The following is a 16,628-nucleotide window of genomic DNA, read 5'->3' on the forward strand; positions in this document are numbered from 1 at the left end:
TGCCTTTATTATTATAAGGAGCAATTCTCTTTATGCCAATCCTACGGCTTGAAGAGCTCCAATACTTACTGACCTGCCACTGCAGTTAAAACCATACAAAAAAGGAGAGGACTGAAAGGCTCTGCCAGCTCTGTGTAAAACACATGCCCGTGAAGACAGTATTACAGACTGTCACACAGGAAACTGAAACAAGAAAATGACATCAAAAATGGGAGCTTACAAAAAAAGTAACAGTAGTGTCACTAACTATAATAAATACAGTCATATCCCTCTCTTAGAGTAAGCTGACCATAATTAGACCAGGTTAATTACCAAGAAAGTGCCCTGCAAGTTCATGGAATCACAAATGGGTTGGAAGAGACATTGAAGATCATCCAGCCATCCCCCACACAATTGCTCAGGACTCCATCGAGGCTGGTCCTGTAGTTGTAGTGCTTTTCAAAAGGACCCTGTCTGCACAGATGGGAAGGAGCGAGGGAATCCCAAAGGTCAAGTACTCATGGAGAAGGCAGAGTTTTATTCAGACCCTGTGCACATAGAACATGACTGCCTGAGTCCGCTCCAGGTTTTATCCCAAAACAAACCAGAAACTGAAGGCAGCTTTGAAAGTTGTTCAAGTCTTATTTGGCAACCTTGCAGTGCAGTAAGGGGCAAGAAAATATAGAGGCAGGCCGTGTGCCAAAAAACCAAAGGAAAGCAAGTCCCCCCTCCCACTGCAGGTGGGGGACAGCAGCAGGGGCAGCAGTCAGGGCAGGAGCAGCATGGTGCAGCAGCCTTGCCCCCTGCACAGACCTGCCGGCTCCTGCCGTGCCCTCTGCCTGCCTGGGCCCTGTGCCAGTAGCCTCCAGTCTGAACTGAAACTCGCTGCCTGCAAAGAGCCAGAGCTTCTCAAAATAATCTCTTCTGTGCACGAGAGTATCACCGTGCTTTTAAAGGAACACAACTTGATGTTTCTCTCTTGCATGATACCAGTAAAACCAGAGTGATTACTGCAGAAAGGGTCATGGTGTTAGGGACATTCTCGCTGCCCAGGTGCAGAAGGTTTTCCAAGGAGGCCACACAGTGCACACGGCCACCTCTGCAGCTGTACCCGGGGCTATGCCTGACCCACCACATGGTACACCTCCAGGGGCAGGCAGGGACCCTCCACCTTCCAGGAGGCTTCCAAAACTACTAAAAGCATCATCCTCCCATTCTCCAACCCTCTCTGTCCCCAGCATGCCAAAGGATGAGATGCACCAGGCACATACACAATACAGCAAGCAAGAAACCACACTATGTCCAGATAGCGGATTTCATGGCTACAGAGAAGGTTTTCATGTTCTGTCTCTGACACCAAGGTGCACCCGCATGAACTCTCATACCCAACACAGCAGTAGGCTCTTCCCATGTGGATGGTGCATGTTCATGGTTCCATGCTTGAGGAAAGTGACTGCACAGCATGGAATTAGGAACAACATCACACAGTACACTGAATGCTCACAACCTACCACTGCTGCATAGTTTTGGCAAAGGCAAGTTTTGTCACCAGCTCCAGGAGATCCCTCAGGCAGAGACATACATTGCAAAGAGCCTACACTGAAGTCTGGGGGGCTGAAAGTTGAGACACAGAAACCCAGAGACCAACAGGATGTCACAGAATCCTGAGTCATTTAGGCTGGAAAAGCCCTCTCAGATTATAGAGTCTAACCCAGCACTGCCAGGCTTGCCACTAAACCATGTCCCAAAGTGCCTTATCTACAGGTTCGTTAAATTCCTCCACGGATGGCAACTCCAACATTCTCCTGGGCAGCCTCCTCCAGAGCTGAAAAATTCTTCTGGTGAAGAAATTGCTCTTAACATCCAACCTAAACTTCCCTTGGCACACCTTGAGGTAATTTCATCTTTGAGGTCATTCCTCCATTTGTTACTTGGGAGGAGAACAATCTCCCCACCTAGCTTCAACTTCCATTGCAGAGTGATAAGGTTCCTTCTGAGCCTCCTCTTCTCCAGGCTGAGCTTCCCCGGCTGCTCCTTATCAGTCTCGGGCTCCACACCGTTCCTCAGCTCCCTTGCCCTTCTCTAGACACATTCCAGCATCTCAATGACTTTCTTGGAGTGAGGAGCCAAAAACTCAACACAGGATTCAAGGTCAACCACAACTGAACAAGTGTGCCAGGCTCCACAGAGCTCCTGCTGTGGGAAACAAGCCCCCATATGTAGGGTCCAGAGTTTGGGGCAAAGAACTGAGAGTCCTCCAGGGAAGCCGCAGACGCCAGGCTCCATCTCTGCGTCCCAGCGAAGCTGCCCCCACGCCTGACTGGGTGCAGGCAGGGCTGCCCTCCCCGCTGATCCCAGGGGTGCCGGCAGGACTCCGGCCCCCAGGGCTGTCACCCCGAGCTCTGGAGCCACGCAGCCCACGCTGGACGTACGGGGCCATCGCCTCCAGCGCCGGGAGCTCCAGCCAGAGGCGGGCAGGAGCCTTCTCCCCACTAAGGCTGCTGCAAACGCCCGCAACAACGGGAAATTGCCAAAGCCACGCTGCCAGTGACCCCCCGTCCCACGGCCCTGCCAAGAGCCCTCCTGCTTCCCCCCCGCGAAACGAGCGCAGCCACCTCAGCAGCACTGGGGTCTCTGCGCAGCGGCTCCCCTCCGCCCTGCTTCTGGCAACTCCGCTTTGTTCGGCATCCCGGAGCCCGGCTCCGGTGGAGCCTGCGGGCCCCCGGAACCCGCCCGGAGGCCCCTGGGACGGGGGTCCCGTCTGGAGCCCCCCGGCTCCTCGCAGAGGCACCCGAGCCGCAGCTCCTGGATCCCCCCGGGCTCCTCACACGCACCGCAAGAACGACGACGAAACCCCGGCCGGGACTCACCATCCGCCGGTGCCTGCGGTGCCCGCTCGGCTCATGGCCGGGGCTCTGCCCTCCCGCTCCCCGCACAGAACTGCTGACTCCGGGACGTCCCCGTCCCTCCCCCTCCCATCTGCAAACGGCTGAAAGAAGTTAAGCTTGGCTAATATCGGCTTAGGCGGTATTAGCGCAGCAGCAGCGATGCGCGCTGTAACCCTTGAGGTTCCACATCCCGGCGGTGGGAGCCGCCTTCCGGAGAGGAAAAACCCACCCTCTCCGCTCCTGAATATTGCAGTATTTTCCACGTCTCTGTCATACTGGAGGATTTATAGGCTCGAAGCAAGGCTTTTGGGTGTAAAACTGTAAAACCTTCCTGCAAATGCGCAGTTTAAAATTAGAAAGGTGGTGGTTTGTTTGTTTGTTTTGGTTTTTTTGTGGTTTTTGTTGTTGTTGTTGGGTTTTTGTGGTTTTTTTTCCCCTCTAGGAAAAGTCATCATAAAATGAAGTTTCTGACACTGAGAAAGTCTGTGCCACCAGCTGAGGTCTGCTGAACTATAAACTTCATAGATCAGATATGGGCAAACATTTAAATGTGCAGATGGTGACGGGACAAAGGGTAATGGCATCACACTGACAAGGAGTAGGGTTACATTACATATTGGAAAGAAATTTCTCCCTGTAAGGGTGGTGAGACTCTGGAGCAGACTGTCCTGAGAAGCTGGGGATGCTCCACCCCTGGATGCCCAAGGCCAGGTGGGATGGGGCTTGGATCAACCTGAGATAGTGGAAGGTGTTCCTGCCCATGGAACTGGAACTGGATGACCTTAAAGGACCCTCCCAACCCAAAATATTCTGTGATGATCAAGTAGAATAAATACAAAGTCCTTGAATCAATAAATAGTAAGAGAGTAATTATTGCCAACATCATCCTTATACCGATGTATATATTGAAATAAAACAACCCAACACCCTCGTATTTCAGCCCAAACCAGGTTTTGTCAATTTGCACTCAAAATAACAAGACCAGAACTTTGAAATTCATTTGTCCTGGTAAATTATTAACATTTATATTTGAGAGATCTGGCTGAGATACTCTCTTAACTACAAGAACATTCCTTTCAACTGAAAGACAACAGTGTCTGATAGCTTCCAACTCCCCACTCCTGAGCAGAGATAACACGGGTGTGCCACCCCTGGGCCCCTGAGAGCCCTTGCTCCATATAATCATGTTATTTACTGTTCATTTTTTACTGTTCCATTCCTGCTTAGGACTCTGGCTGTTAGGAAGGCATTTGTGGGGTCTGCCCTTCCAGAGACTGAATATCTGGCATTATTAACACTGAAATTATTGTTTTCCTCAACTCCTTTTTTTCCTGGCTGGATCTCCACAACTGCTTGGCAGAAAAGGGGAGAGCAGAGGGAGAAAAGCTGTTTGAAGACTCACTATTATTACTGTAGTTAATAAAGTTTCTGTCTGACCTGTCCTAAATTTTACTTGTGGTATTGGAGTTCCGTAATGGCGAATTCTCAAAGAACACTTAACACCCATGAATGAAGAGACTATTTAATGAGATTTCAGGCAAGATTGTCAAATAGCGCTCCTTTGGGTCACGTGGGGGTGTTCTGCAATCATACGTAATTAATTAAAGTGCCAGGGTAGGGTAGGAAGTAGTAGACTGAGTGGTCTGCAGGTCCAAATTAGCATCACAATGCTGGCTTAATGGGACTTCAGCAATATTCATCAGCTCAGATTCCTGCCCCTGTGTTCCTTATGAGCCACAGCTTGACAGAGTCTTTGTAATCAGGAAAATATTTCAGGTGTGTGAACATTCCTGGGCTGGCTGCGAGCTTCAGGGCCAGTAGCCTACAGTCTCAGCATATTTGCGTTCATGATGAAATGTCTGACCCTTTTACCTCCTCTGTAAATACCCTGAGTAACTCCCTTTCTCTTGTCTTGCTTTCATTGCGCATACATACGTATCTGGACTCACTCTCTGAAAGGACCATTGGAGATATTTGAGGGAGGACAAAGAGAGGCTGCCTACCTTAATGGAAAAATTCTGTAATTATTATTCAAAGTAATACACTGAATAAAAGCTTTCTCCTGCCTCAGAATTTCCTGCCAGGTAATTTGCAGGGCAGCGTGATGGGGACAGGCTTTATGGGAAGACAACCTCATTTTTTGGACTCACGGCCAAGAGAAAGTACACAGTTCTGCATAAACAGGGATTTGCTATGAGATCTTTTGGCATGGGAGCGCAGAGAACAGTTCAAGTCTGCTTTCAGATCCTCCTGCAGATGTGTGAGCCGTGCCCTGCAGAACAGAAAGCTGAGGGCTGATGGGGCTGAGCACAGAGATGCTGAGCATCCAGAACCCCACCTTGGCAATAGGAGCCGCAAAACCCTTTAAGCTTCAAACCAGGATGTGGGTGACTTCTGCTTCTGTAGAAATCTGCTCCAAACTGGCCCTCACCTTAGAGCATTAAGTAGCAGTGATGTTTATACTAGTACAAAAGAAATTAGACTTCACCTTTTGTGCTCAGTCTAAAGCCCAGTGGGACCCACCTACCAGTAATATCAATGGAAAGACTTCAAAGGACTTCTATGGGATTCGGCTGCGACCTGACCCATCCAGGAAAACAAACAAACAAACAAACAAACACCAGTAAATCACAGTGCTTTTAATGCTCCCAGCCAAACACAAAGTTAAAGAGTCCTAAGAGTCCTATAAAAGAAAGTAACCTATGGAACCTCTCTATGCTTTTATACTTTATCAAAATTAATGAGAAACACAGATTAAGGTTGAATTTTAAACATTGCTGCTTATAGCCAGGAGATTACAGGATAGGACACGGTTTAATGGTTTTAAACTAAAAGAGGGTCAATTTAGATTAGCTATAAGGAATTATTTTTTATAAGGAAGGTGGTGACACAGCAGCACAGGTTGCCCAGAGCAGCTGTGGATGCCTCAGCCCTGAAAACATTCAAGGTGAGGTTGGACAGGGCTTGGTACAACCTGGTCTAGTTGAAGATATCCACTCATTGTAGAGAGGTTAAACTAGATGAACTTTAAAGGTCGTTTCCAACACAAGTTATTCTATGACTCTATGGAAAGTCATAGGGTCCTGGCTATACCACCAGGACACCACACAGAGCTGAGATAGCCTGGGAGCTTCCGTTGCTCTATGGAAGAGTTCCACTCTGCCCTTCAAAATTCTTGCTGCTATGGTTGTCAGGACATTCTCATAAACCATAGTGATAGCTTCAGTTACAGAACAGAAATCTGCCAACAGTATCTCTACATTGCTGAAGGCCCATCCATGGAAAATTGTGCCTCAGGTAGAATAAAAAAACAGCCACTAATTCAAATGTGTAAGAAAGGGGAACTTTACTGCATTGTGCTTCATTTTAGTGGTAAAAAAACCCCTTTCTTTTCTATATCTTCTGGTCAGATATTATGCTTTTGTATTTATACAGCCTATATTTTTGACCACTTCCAAAAAGCAGGAAGCTTACAGCACAAACAGAGGATTAATTCAATAATTAGGAACATTAATATTATGTTGCTGGGCAAGTGTTTCTGCCTCCTCTCCCTCCAGCCCTCAATTTCCTTACACCACAGGGATGCCAAGTGATGGCACGGTAACAAAAATAAACCTGGGATGATGCATTTATTGCTTATGCATCTCTTCACAGCTGTCATCCTCAAAACACTTTGCAGGCATCCAGAAGCACGGTCTCCACATTGCAGCTGAGCGTGGTAGGCGCAGCACACAGTGAGGGGCAGGGGCTGTGCAGGGACTGGCCCAGTCCAAGGGGGTCTGTCCTACACCCTGGCGTGTCAGCAGGTCTTGCATCCACCAGCCAGAGACCCCAACCACATCCCACACCCAATTCCAGTTCCCCTGGCAGCAAGGGCCTGGCAACTGTGCTAGAAAATGAGGGGAAAGGGGGGATTTGGAATCATCTCATGGAGTGCTTTTGAGAAGTCAGTGGTTGGGCTGTGATTTGAGATATCCTTAAATATTCCAAATTAAATACTTCGCTGAAATGGTGTTGTTGTTTGTTTTTTTTTCTCCTAACACTAATAACAAGCAGTTATATTGTTTGAATTATTTTTAAACACATGGTTTATGTTTCAGAATCTTTGTTATTGCTTCAGGGGTTTTTATTTATTTTGTTAACTAAAGCAGCAATTAGGTTATTGCCATTTGTGTTTTTAGAAAGTTCCCTTTGCTGATCTCACACCCTGAGGCACCCTGCACCTTTCCTTGCCTGACACTGCTGTAACTTGCTTTTGCTCTCCTGTTTTCACAGGTACTTTCAAGTCATCCTGAAGACATTTCTGTCTGTGCTAAATTTTGCAAACTCTCTACGAGTCAGTCTGTGACTGCACATAAGTGTATTTCCAGTTCAAAGGTATATGGCTCATTTTTGCTAACTTCTGTCAGAGTTTTCCTTGTCTCCAGCTTCCTTCCCCATACCCGCTGCAAAAACAGCTTTAAAATCTTTTTTTTTTAAGCCTCCAAGATGCTGGAGCAAGGTTCCAAAGGGTTAAGATGGAGGAGGCCCCCTAGACGGCTCATTCTGCAGTCTCAATGACCCAGAGCTTTTGCCTTTTCAAATATATTTAACCAAATAAAGTGAATAGAGGATATGCAAATGTCTTCTCTGAAAAGAAACACAGCCCTGAATTGCTGTTGGCAGGTCAGAGCATCACACCACCCTCAGCAGCCTCTCAGCTGCAGGAGATTCGGGCTGGAGGAGGCAGTGGCACAAAAAGACACTTTTCAAGCAGAAAGAAAGCAGGACTTGGGTATCCCAAGGAGACAGAGGAAGGAGGTCACTGGGGATGGCTCCCCCGGCACCTCAAAATCCTGGTTCCCTGTGAAGGGGGTGAGGCCCTGGCACAGGTTGCCCATCAAAGCTGTGTCTGTCCCATCCTTGGAAGTTTTCAAGACCAGGGTGGACAGGGCTTGGAGCAACCTGCTTTAGTGGCAGGTGTCCCTGCCCTGTAGCAATGTGACTGGGGTGTGCAAGGGAGACCCACAGTGAACAAAGGTTCAGGGGACATCAGGACACTGGCACAACTTGGGTGACTTTCACAAGCTGGTGCTCACAGGCTAGCCATAAGCTGCTCTCGCTCCAAGGAGCTATTTGAACATTTGGCTGAAGAAAATATAATTCTGAATGAGATTACCTGGAGTTATGGAGAATGGTTTTACCTAAAACTGAGCTGTATAGGTGTCTTGGTTTGAAAGACAGAAGTCTGCCAAGGAAGGCAGGAGCATCCCTTGGAATGGAAAATGTCACTCCCTTCCCTCCAAATTATTATAACTTTGAGAATCTGGAGCTTTCAGGCAAAGAGATGCAAAAGGCAATAACAGTTCTTCACTGGTACGTGTGTGTATAACAAGGCAAACAAACTACAACAACGGCAGCACCAACAAACCAAAGCAGAAACCCACCAAGAGCCTTCTCTGGGCCCTGCAGCCGTTCCCCTTGGGTGCAGTTCCGCTCACAGCCGCCAGGGGCGCTGCTGGCTCCCGGCCGGGCAGGGCGGGTGCGATGATTCCCCCGCGGCTGCAGGGGGCGCTGTGGCGCGGCTCGGCCGCCTGTCTGCCCGTGGGGAATGGCGGGCGGGCGGCGGGAGAGAGGGAAAAGGGGTTTCCCTGGCAACGCCCCAGGGGCAGCCGGGCCCGGGCCCCTCGGGATGGCGAAACGGGCAGCAGCAGGAACCTGGGAGCGCGGCTGGAACGGCACAGGCCAGCGCACCCCGCGGGGGCAAACAAAGCGTGTTTTCACGCTTTCAAAACTTCTCAGCTGTAGTGGGAACTGCAGGGGCTCTGGCTGACATGGGGTATCTGGTTAAAGTGTAGTGAGAAACCTGGAGTAGTGGCAGAAGAGAGCAGTGCTGTGCAGCGGCAGCCAGGCTCCCACAAGCGCCCAGGAGAAGCTCCCTTAGAGGGGCTCTGGGCCCCGGGTTTTCCCCTGGGGCACCCCAGTAGATGGTGAGGGCCCTTTCCCAGTGAGGTCAGGTGTTGATAAGGTCCCAGTTCAACAGCTGCTCTTACAAGCAAAGGCTCACCCAGAGCAGGAGAAGCAGTAAAAGACTGAACTGTTGGAAACAATATAACTTCTAAATTCTTATTTTGTCTCTCTAGCTAGGCTTGACTTGACTCTGCCGTGGAGAAAGGAATTTTCCATAGCTTTTTTTTAGGAGATGTAACATCACTCTAAGGAGATGGGCTTAACATACCAACGCAGTGGGAGTACCCCAAAGATACCCAGAAAGATAAAAGGCCTTCAACAAAATATCAACGGAAACATCAGTGGCTATGAACATCTATCCCCTCAGGCTGCCTCTTGCAAAAATGAAGACATCTGGTCTGGAAAGGACTGATAAGAAAATCGAAGAATGAAGACCTAATTAACATCGGAGGCAAAGAAATTTGGATTCAATGGAAAACTGAATCCTAGGGGTTGTTCAGCTCTAGACCAATGAACTTTGAAACAGTGCATCTCTTTGGGTTTTGACTGTATAAAGTTTTGGGGAAATCCTGCAAAAACATGTCATGGAATGATTCTCTTGCACACCTGGGCTATGTGTGGATAAAATGGTTTCTGTGGTACATCCTGGCCAGAACCATATCCTGGCCAGAATAAAGTAATGCCTTCACTCTCTAACATTAAAAATATTGTTGGAGGTTTTAAGGCTTTTTTCCCTGCAGTTTCAGTGACAGAGCTCTGGTGGCAGCTAATTCTTCCCGCAGCAATCTCAGCCCAGCCATCTGCCCTCCGATAAGAGAAAGAGGAGCCGAGCTCACCTCCTTCAAAATCTCACGGTACCACTGCCCTTCTCAAGAGAAAACCCCTCAACTAAGAGAGTAGCCAGCTGCACTGCTCCCCTTCCTCCTCCTCCCATCCACATCTTTTGTTCTCTTAGGTATCGGTCGATATATCTCTTGGGCATCAAATGGGACAAAATCCCCTTTTTCTTTTGAGGGAAAAAAAAAGAAAAAGAAAAAATAATTCTACCTTCCTGCAATTGGAGATACTAAATAAAATATATTTAACATTTCAAATTGGGTTCTAATATATGGGTTTTTTTCCTCCATCATTACAAAGAATCTTACAACAATAAATAATATTCTCTCCACTTCTTATAACTAAGTACTGTTTTCTGCAGAAAAGACATTAAGTCTGCATCATTCACATCTTCTGTAATTTCAGTGCTTAGATTGCTTCCAACTCACTTCAATCAACAGCAGAATGATTGACTGTTTTCTAGATAATTTTTCAAAGAGGAAAAAAAAAAAGTAAATTAAATCAGTTTAGCAATCTCAGGGATGGTTCCAGTGCCGACCAGCTCGTACTTGCCCTTGGAGATGGGGGAAAAAAAAAAGAATGCCAGTTTAGCAAACATCTCAGCACTTTCCCTACTGCAGCTTTTGGCTGGGGCCATTAAGCAGTGAGTGGGACGCCCCAGTGGTCACAGTGATGTCAGTGTGTCTCCTGAAACTGATTTTGGAAATTTCATAGCCCTTGGAAAGGAGCTGCTTGTTGCTTGGGAGGCGAAGAGGAGCAGGGCTCTGACCCTTACCACGCAGAGGTACGTGCAGGCCCTTCCCTGAGGAGGCTGTTCCCGAGCCCCTGTCCCTCCCTGGGCTCGGTCACTGACCCGCATGGGTGGGCACAGCCCAGGGGCTGCTCAGCACGGGGGCAACTCAGCCTCAATTTCCTAAATGCTGGTGGGAGGAGGAAAGGTCATTTCAGCCCCTTTGATTGTCAGCTATGACCAAGCACGGTGGCTCGCCCAGGAAAGGAAGTGAAAGCTGTGCAATTTGCCATCCAACAGCTGGTCATACAGCTGTTGGATGGACCCAAAGTGAGCCGCGGTGCCTTCTGTACCCATCCATGCACTGCACATGCTCTCAGCAGCAGGAAAACCCCACACTTTCCAAAGGCCAGAGATGCCAGGCTTAAGAGGGCGCACAGCCCCAGGCGCAGACAGGATGGGGCAGAAATTTGACATGTGGGCAACTGTCCCAGAGAGGAAGGGGGGGAAACAAATAGCTTGGCTGAGACATCATGTTGGCATCCAAATAAACAGGATCTGGATTAGTCATAAGCAAATCTGAGAGGAAACTTAGAAGATTATGTAGTTTCTAGAACTTTCCCAAATGAAAGTGTGTTCACAGCAGGGAGAGCCACACTTCTGTGGAAGGATCAGCTCTCATGGCACCAAACACCAGGTCCCTACCACCTCAGTGTTTCTGCTTCTTGACCCAAAGTTATATCTTAAAATTACAGAATCATTATGGTTGGAAAAGCCCTCAAAGGTCATCGAGTCCTATGGTTAATCCAGCACTGCCAAGCCCACCACTAAACTACATCCCCAAGCACCACATCTACATTTTTTTTAACACTTCCAGGGATGACAACTCCCATACTTCCCTGGGTAACTTGTTCCGATGTCTGACCACCTCTTTCATGAAGAAGTTTTTCCTAATACCTAACCTAAACTTCCTCTGACAGAGCAAAAAGTCCCATTGCAGTGACTGATCTGGCTGATAGCTTTGTTGTGGCTGTCCTTCCTCTGTGGTCAAAACACAAACTCAGGCAGCCAGGCAGAGCATCAAGTGTCTGTTCCCAGGTGTGGGACTGATGCTCCATTCCTTCTTGCCATCATCAAAACTCTTAGCAGTAAGAGCAGTGAAGGGTCTCTTAGAATCTGGCCGCTAATGATGGATTTACACAGCTAACCATCCACCCCTGCCACAGGCACCAGCAGACAAAAGACCCTTTGCTAGAGTTGTTTTTCCAAATAACCCAGTGTTTGCAATAGCTTCTCCTGGGCCAAGTGACGCACTTGACCTCAGAGAGAAAAGTCACCTAAAAACCTTTGGAGCCTGTTACTCTCAAAGAGGCCAACTCATCCAGCACGGATTTTGCAGCGTGATGGCAGAGCTTAGTGGAAATTCCTCACTGCAGTTCACATGTGGTGTCTGTGAGATTTTATCTACACCACTGAATCTGCTTTGTTGAGCAAATGGAAATGTGAGCTGCAGTCTTGCAACACCATGGCACACAGGTCTGAATAAAAGGATTTTTCCTCCCTGAACTGGGGCTTTCCTAGAGAAAGTGATTTCCACTGAATGACACACTTTTTTTGACAAGTGACACTCTCTTCCTGTGGTGTGGAAGAAAATTACTTGGGCAGGTTGGTTGGATTTAGCTTCTTTCCATGCTTATGAGAGTGGAATATCCCACAAAACACAGAAGACAGAAAAAAACCCTGTGTGGCTGACAGGGGAGTTTAAGGGACTAATTCGAGTGTTGTGGGGGAATCACCCTGGGGTCTTGCCAAAACCTTGCTGTGGACTCAGCCCATGATAAGAAGGGGCTGCGTTTTCAGCCATGCTTTTCTAAAGTATCTGCTAAACACTGTAGCTGAAGCAGCCACATCACTGCTTGCAAAAGCCCAAGCAGTGAGTAAAGGGTGCTGAAGCATGGCTGCAGCAGGGAGCTGGTGCAGCCAGCTCACAGGTGCTGAACTACACCTGTGGCTTTGACAGTCTCTCCTGACTAAAAACTCCCACTCATCCCAGTGCCTTGCTTTCTCACCACCAGCTGCCATGTTTTTCATAGTGCAGTCTTCAGCAGGATGATAAAATATTTATAACTTTATCTATATACAGAGCATAGTAAGAAGCAGAATGAGGCAAAACTCCTGGTCATCTTCCTCTCCCACCTTCCCGCCAGCCTCAGGTCACCTTGGAGGCTCTGTAACAATGTTTATGGTGCAAGGAGGCTTTGACACAGCAAATGACTTGTCATCAGTAAGTCCTAGTGGCACACCGTATGATCAATCCAAGCCCAGCAAAACATTTCCCTGTACCATGCTGTACAGAATCAACGCTCAGTTCCTTGAAGTCTCCAAAAAGCCTTTGCAAAGACTGAATCAGCGTATCTGGCAAGAAGAGCTCCTGAAGAGCCAATCATTGCTCACAGCAAAATGCAAGGGAGTGTGGAAGGGAGCATGAGGATCCCTGCTGGGGATTCATGGATTTTACATCTATATTTAAAGCATATTTTTATATAATTTTTATAGCCACATGCTCTCTGATATACCTTTCTCCACTCTATTTGAGTGGTTTCACAGGTTAAGAGGATATCTGAGTTCCCAAGCTCCGTAAACCCTCCTGTTCAGTGGGAAAAGAGGTGGCAGGATGAAGCCGTTTGGACCACCAGTACGTTTTCCAGAAGGGACAAGACCAGTGAGCTGCAGGAGCGGAGGTCTGCACTGCCCCTCCTCTGAGCTGTCCCTGCTCCCGGCACCAGCAGCCCTGCGGGGACAACAGCAGGGACAGATGGGTCCCCAGTGCCAAGGACCTGCAGGGCTTTGGCTTCACACAGTAGTACAAGAGACAGAAATAGCAGTGATGAAAAAACCTCATTACTTGTATTGGCCCATCCCCAAAGAACGTATGCAGAGCACTCAAAAGAATAAATTAACAGATTTTTTTTTCATGTTGATTTCTGATGAGAAGGAGGATGATTAAGTTATTTTATTGGGGTCTGTGTGAAGAAATAATGTGGCAAAGTCAAGAACAAAGCCATGGGAAAAGAGGTGCCCTGGATGCCTTGAACCCTTCAAAAGGTAACTGTCTACATCATGTTACCCACTATCTTTCCATCTCACTCCAGTTACCTATAAGATATCCAGGTGCTGATTGCAACTATGCAGTGATGAAGGAAGAAGATGGTATTTCTCTCAAAGTGCTCTCAGAAACATACTCACAATGAAACATTTAAATCCTCTGGTGCTCTGTGTTGTTTGGTGACATCAAAAGGGCAATTATATCCTTACTGATGTAATGTTGTATTTCTTTGTTTCTGGCTCACTCCCAAGTCAGCTTTCCTATTTCTGAGGGTATTCTATTAATTCAGTTTACCATCTGTCTTGAAAGCTTCTCTCCTATTTTTATTACTTGAATATAGTTGTAATATCTATTGTTCTGTTGTGGAGACAAGAATAAAATAAATGTACAGATTAGTCCAGAGCAGCAGAAAAACATTGCTATGTCCTGTCTTTTCCTTTGAGGGAGAAGAGAAATCCAAATGCATCTACTCTTTCCTTATGATAGTATCTAGTAAATGTTCAAATGGAGGAGTAATAGAGAGATGGAGAATGAAGGCAACTAAGTATACCTCAACCAACACCAGAGAGATGGAGAATGAAGGCAACTAAGTATACCTCAACCAACACCACGGGTTTTACCTCTGGTGCAGCACTTGGCACTCCACAGGCTGGGCTGAGCAGCCTTGGGCTTCTGCTCTGCACATAAAGCATCACCAAGGACTCCAGTGTCACAGCATGAGAGCCAGCATCAGGAGTGGGATTGTACAAGCCTATTGTGACACCAGATGAACCTCCCACCCCTCTGCAAACATGCACTGGTAATAGTGGGAAGGGACACTGTGATGGCAGATTTCCCTTCTTGTGCCTCCACACTTGAATGCAGGGCCTCCAGCTGCTGCCAGGAGGCAAGAGAACAAAGACTTCCTTTCTGTAAGGCAGGACTGATAGGGCAGGCAACAGGCTCATGGTTACAGCCACATGAAAGAGAAGAGCAGAAAAGTAAAAGTAGGAAATCCCAGAGATTCGAGGGTAAAGTGAATTCTTGGACAATTTGAACCAAAAGAATTTACCATTAGGTTTGTGTTTTGTTTATTATACCACTCTCTGCATCCACCAGACCATCCAACACTGCACAGCAGGAAATAATTTGCTTTGTCTTTCCCTGACTTCTACCATTATCTCATTGAGATGAACATTATAGACCTGTTCTCAACTTGTTAACACATTTCTAATGGCACCAGAAATGAATTTGAAATAAAGAAGAATGTTTCACTGGGCTGTAATGGCCAAGGAGCCCCTTGTTCAGTAAATCAGCGCAGCCATGGTGACTCCTTTGCAACATGAAGTGACTGATGGGGTGGGGCCACCAGAAAGCCAAAACCAGGTATGAGAGCAACAGCTGCTGCTCCAGGGCTGAGCAGGTGCCACACTGCCAGGTCAGGCAGAGCCATTGGCTCTCTGGTGGGATCCATCTCCCAGAGATGACCTGTGGTGGCACACGTCTCAGTGCCACTGCAAAAGGCAATAACAGCGCATCTGCCTTCTCAGGGCACCTATTCTGCAGATGGAAATGTTGGGCTAAAGTCATGTCCACACCAAAATAAAGCAAGCACAGCATTAAGTGAGGCCCCAGACACACACTTTGGGATAGCCAGATGCCCTAGAGAGAGGAGCTGGGACACAGCAGGAAGACTGAGATGCGAAGCACCGAAATCAATACCACAGGGTGGATGTGGAGGACTGAGGGCAGGAGCTCGCACAGGAGACCTGTTCCCAGGGGTCCTGTTCTCCTGCTGTTGTTATAAACAAGCCTGGTGCAATCAGTGATGTGGCTCAGAGCAGTCCCTGGGGCCTCAGGGCCCAAAATACAGTAACAAACATTTGCCCACAGCTTCTCAGCCAAATCCTCCTTTCTGTTTTACCCATGTAATTCCCTGTGGGCCATATTTCACTGCATGAGTTTTGCTACAGTTCTAAAGCAGCTGATTCAAGCTGCTGATATAAGCAGCTGTAAAGCCGCTGCCTTTAATGAGAGCCACCAGGATATTTTGAGAGGCAAAATTCAGGCTAGCAATTTTAGGTTCCCTATTTTTTTCAGTGTGAAAAATCCTTTTTCATAATCAAAAATAGAAAATAGGCATGAACATAAATAATTATAATATTTTCCATTACCAACACTCTCCTCAGAACATTTACCTAATGATGCTAAGGTGTTGTCTTTTAAAATCATTTTCCCCTTTGCACTTCTTCTCCTTGGAAGTCTGTCTGTCTAGAGGGAAGCTCTTTGATACATTTAAGGGGAAATAGCACCGACATTGAACATTACCTTTCTTTAGAAAAGACACTTCACACAGATTGAAAGGACTCAGTTTCAAATCAGCACAGCAGATCAATTCAAGATGAACCTTTAAATACCTTACAGAAATCCTCCTGTTTCAGGCTTGCAAGAATTTCCTAATGCAGACCCACTTGGAATCGTCACTGCCTGCCCACAAAACAATGGGATCCAGCATCACCCTCTGCCCAACGGCTCCGAACACGCACACGCCCCTGCAAGCGCGCCACCCTATTCCACAAACCCACTACAAAGTGCCCCAACAAATCTCCCAGAGACGGGCCGGTGGAACAAAGCAGCAGGACAATTTGAGAGATATTATGTAATGCATCCCGCCGGGCTCTCCGCACCGCTGCCATAGCGGCTCATGGTGCCGGCTCTCCGCCGCACGCATCACGCCGCTATCATCCCATCCCCATGCAGGGTGCCGCTCCCGCCGGCCGCTTCCCTTTAAAGAGCTTGGAATACCCTTTATCCCGGAGCAGGGAGGGCCACGGGGAGCCGGACCGCGGGCCCAGAGGCCGCTTCGGACGGTTCGGCCCAGTACCACCGCGCCAAGGCGGGGAGCTGGTGCCCACCCGCTGCGGAGAAAGGAGCCGGGAACCGGGGGGAGAGGGGCGGGGAGAAGGACAAACCCCCGCTGCCGAGGAGGGTCGGAGGAGCACTCACCCAGCAGCAGCCAGCCGGAGCCCGCGGAGCCCAGGAGCGGGGCGAGCATCCCTGCGGCGCGGCCCCTGCGCCCCGCTCCGCGCACTGCGGCGCTCGCTGCGCACCCCGCCGGCCCGCTCCGCCGCGCCCCGCACGCTCCCCGCGCTCCCCCGGC

The 16,628-nt window shown here is 48.2% G+C and overlaps 1 protein-coding gene across 5 annotated transcripts in view; it reads right to left on the minus strand.

Annotated features, from left to right (window-relative positions):
• ACSL6 (acyl-CoA synthetase long chain family member 6) overlaps positions 1-16,555 on the minus strand; it is a 58,102-nt gene extending 41,547 nt beyond the window's left edge. For 3 of the 5 annotated variants that reach the window (XM_040078002.1, XM_040078003.1, XM_040077999.1), the window contains exon 1: positions 16,475-16,555. In XM_040078002.1, the coding sequence (XP_039933936.1) occupies positions 16,475-16,523 (49 nt within the window). In that variant the 5' untranslated portion in view covers positions 16,524-16,555. Of the gene's footprint in view, positions 1-2,849; positions 3,013-15,885; positions 15,956-16,474 lie in introns of those variants that run through there. The other 2 variants (XM_040078001.2, XM_040078000.2) reach the window with 2 other exon arrangements.
• Between the last annotated feature and the right edge of the window lie 73 nt (positions 16,556-16,628).

Source organism: Hirundo rustica, chromosome 14 (genome assembly GCF_015227805.2).
Source record: "Hirundo rustica isolate bHirRus1 chromosome 14, bHirRus1.pri.v3, whole genome shotgun sequence".
In the NCBI taxonomy this organism is placed as follows: Eukaryota; Metazoa; Chordata; class Aves; order Passeriformes; family Hirundinidae; genus Hirundo; species Hirundo rustica.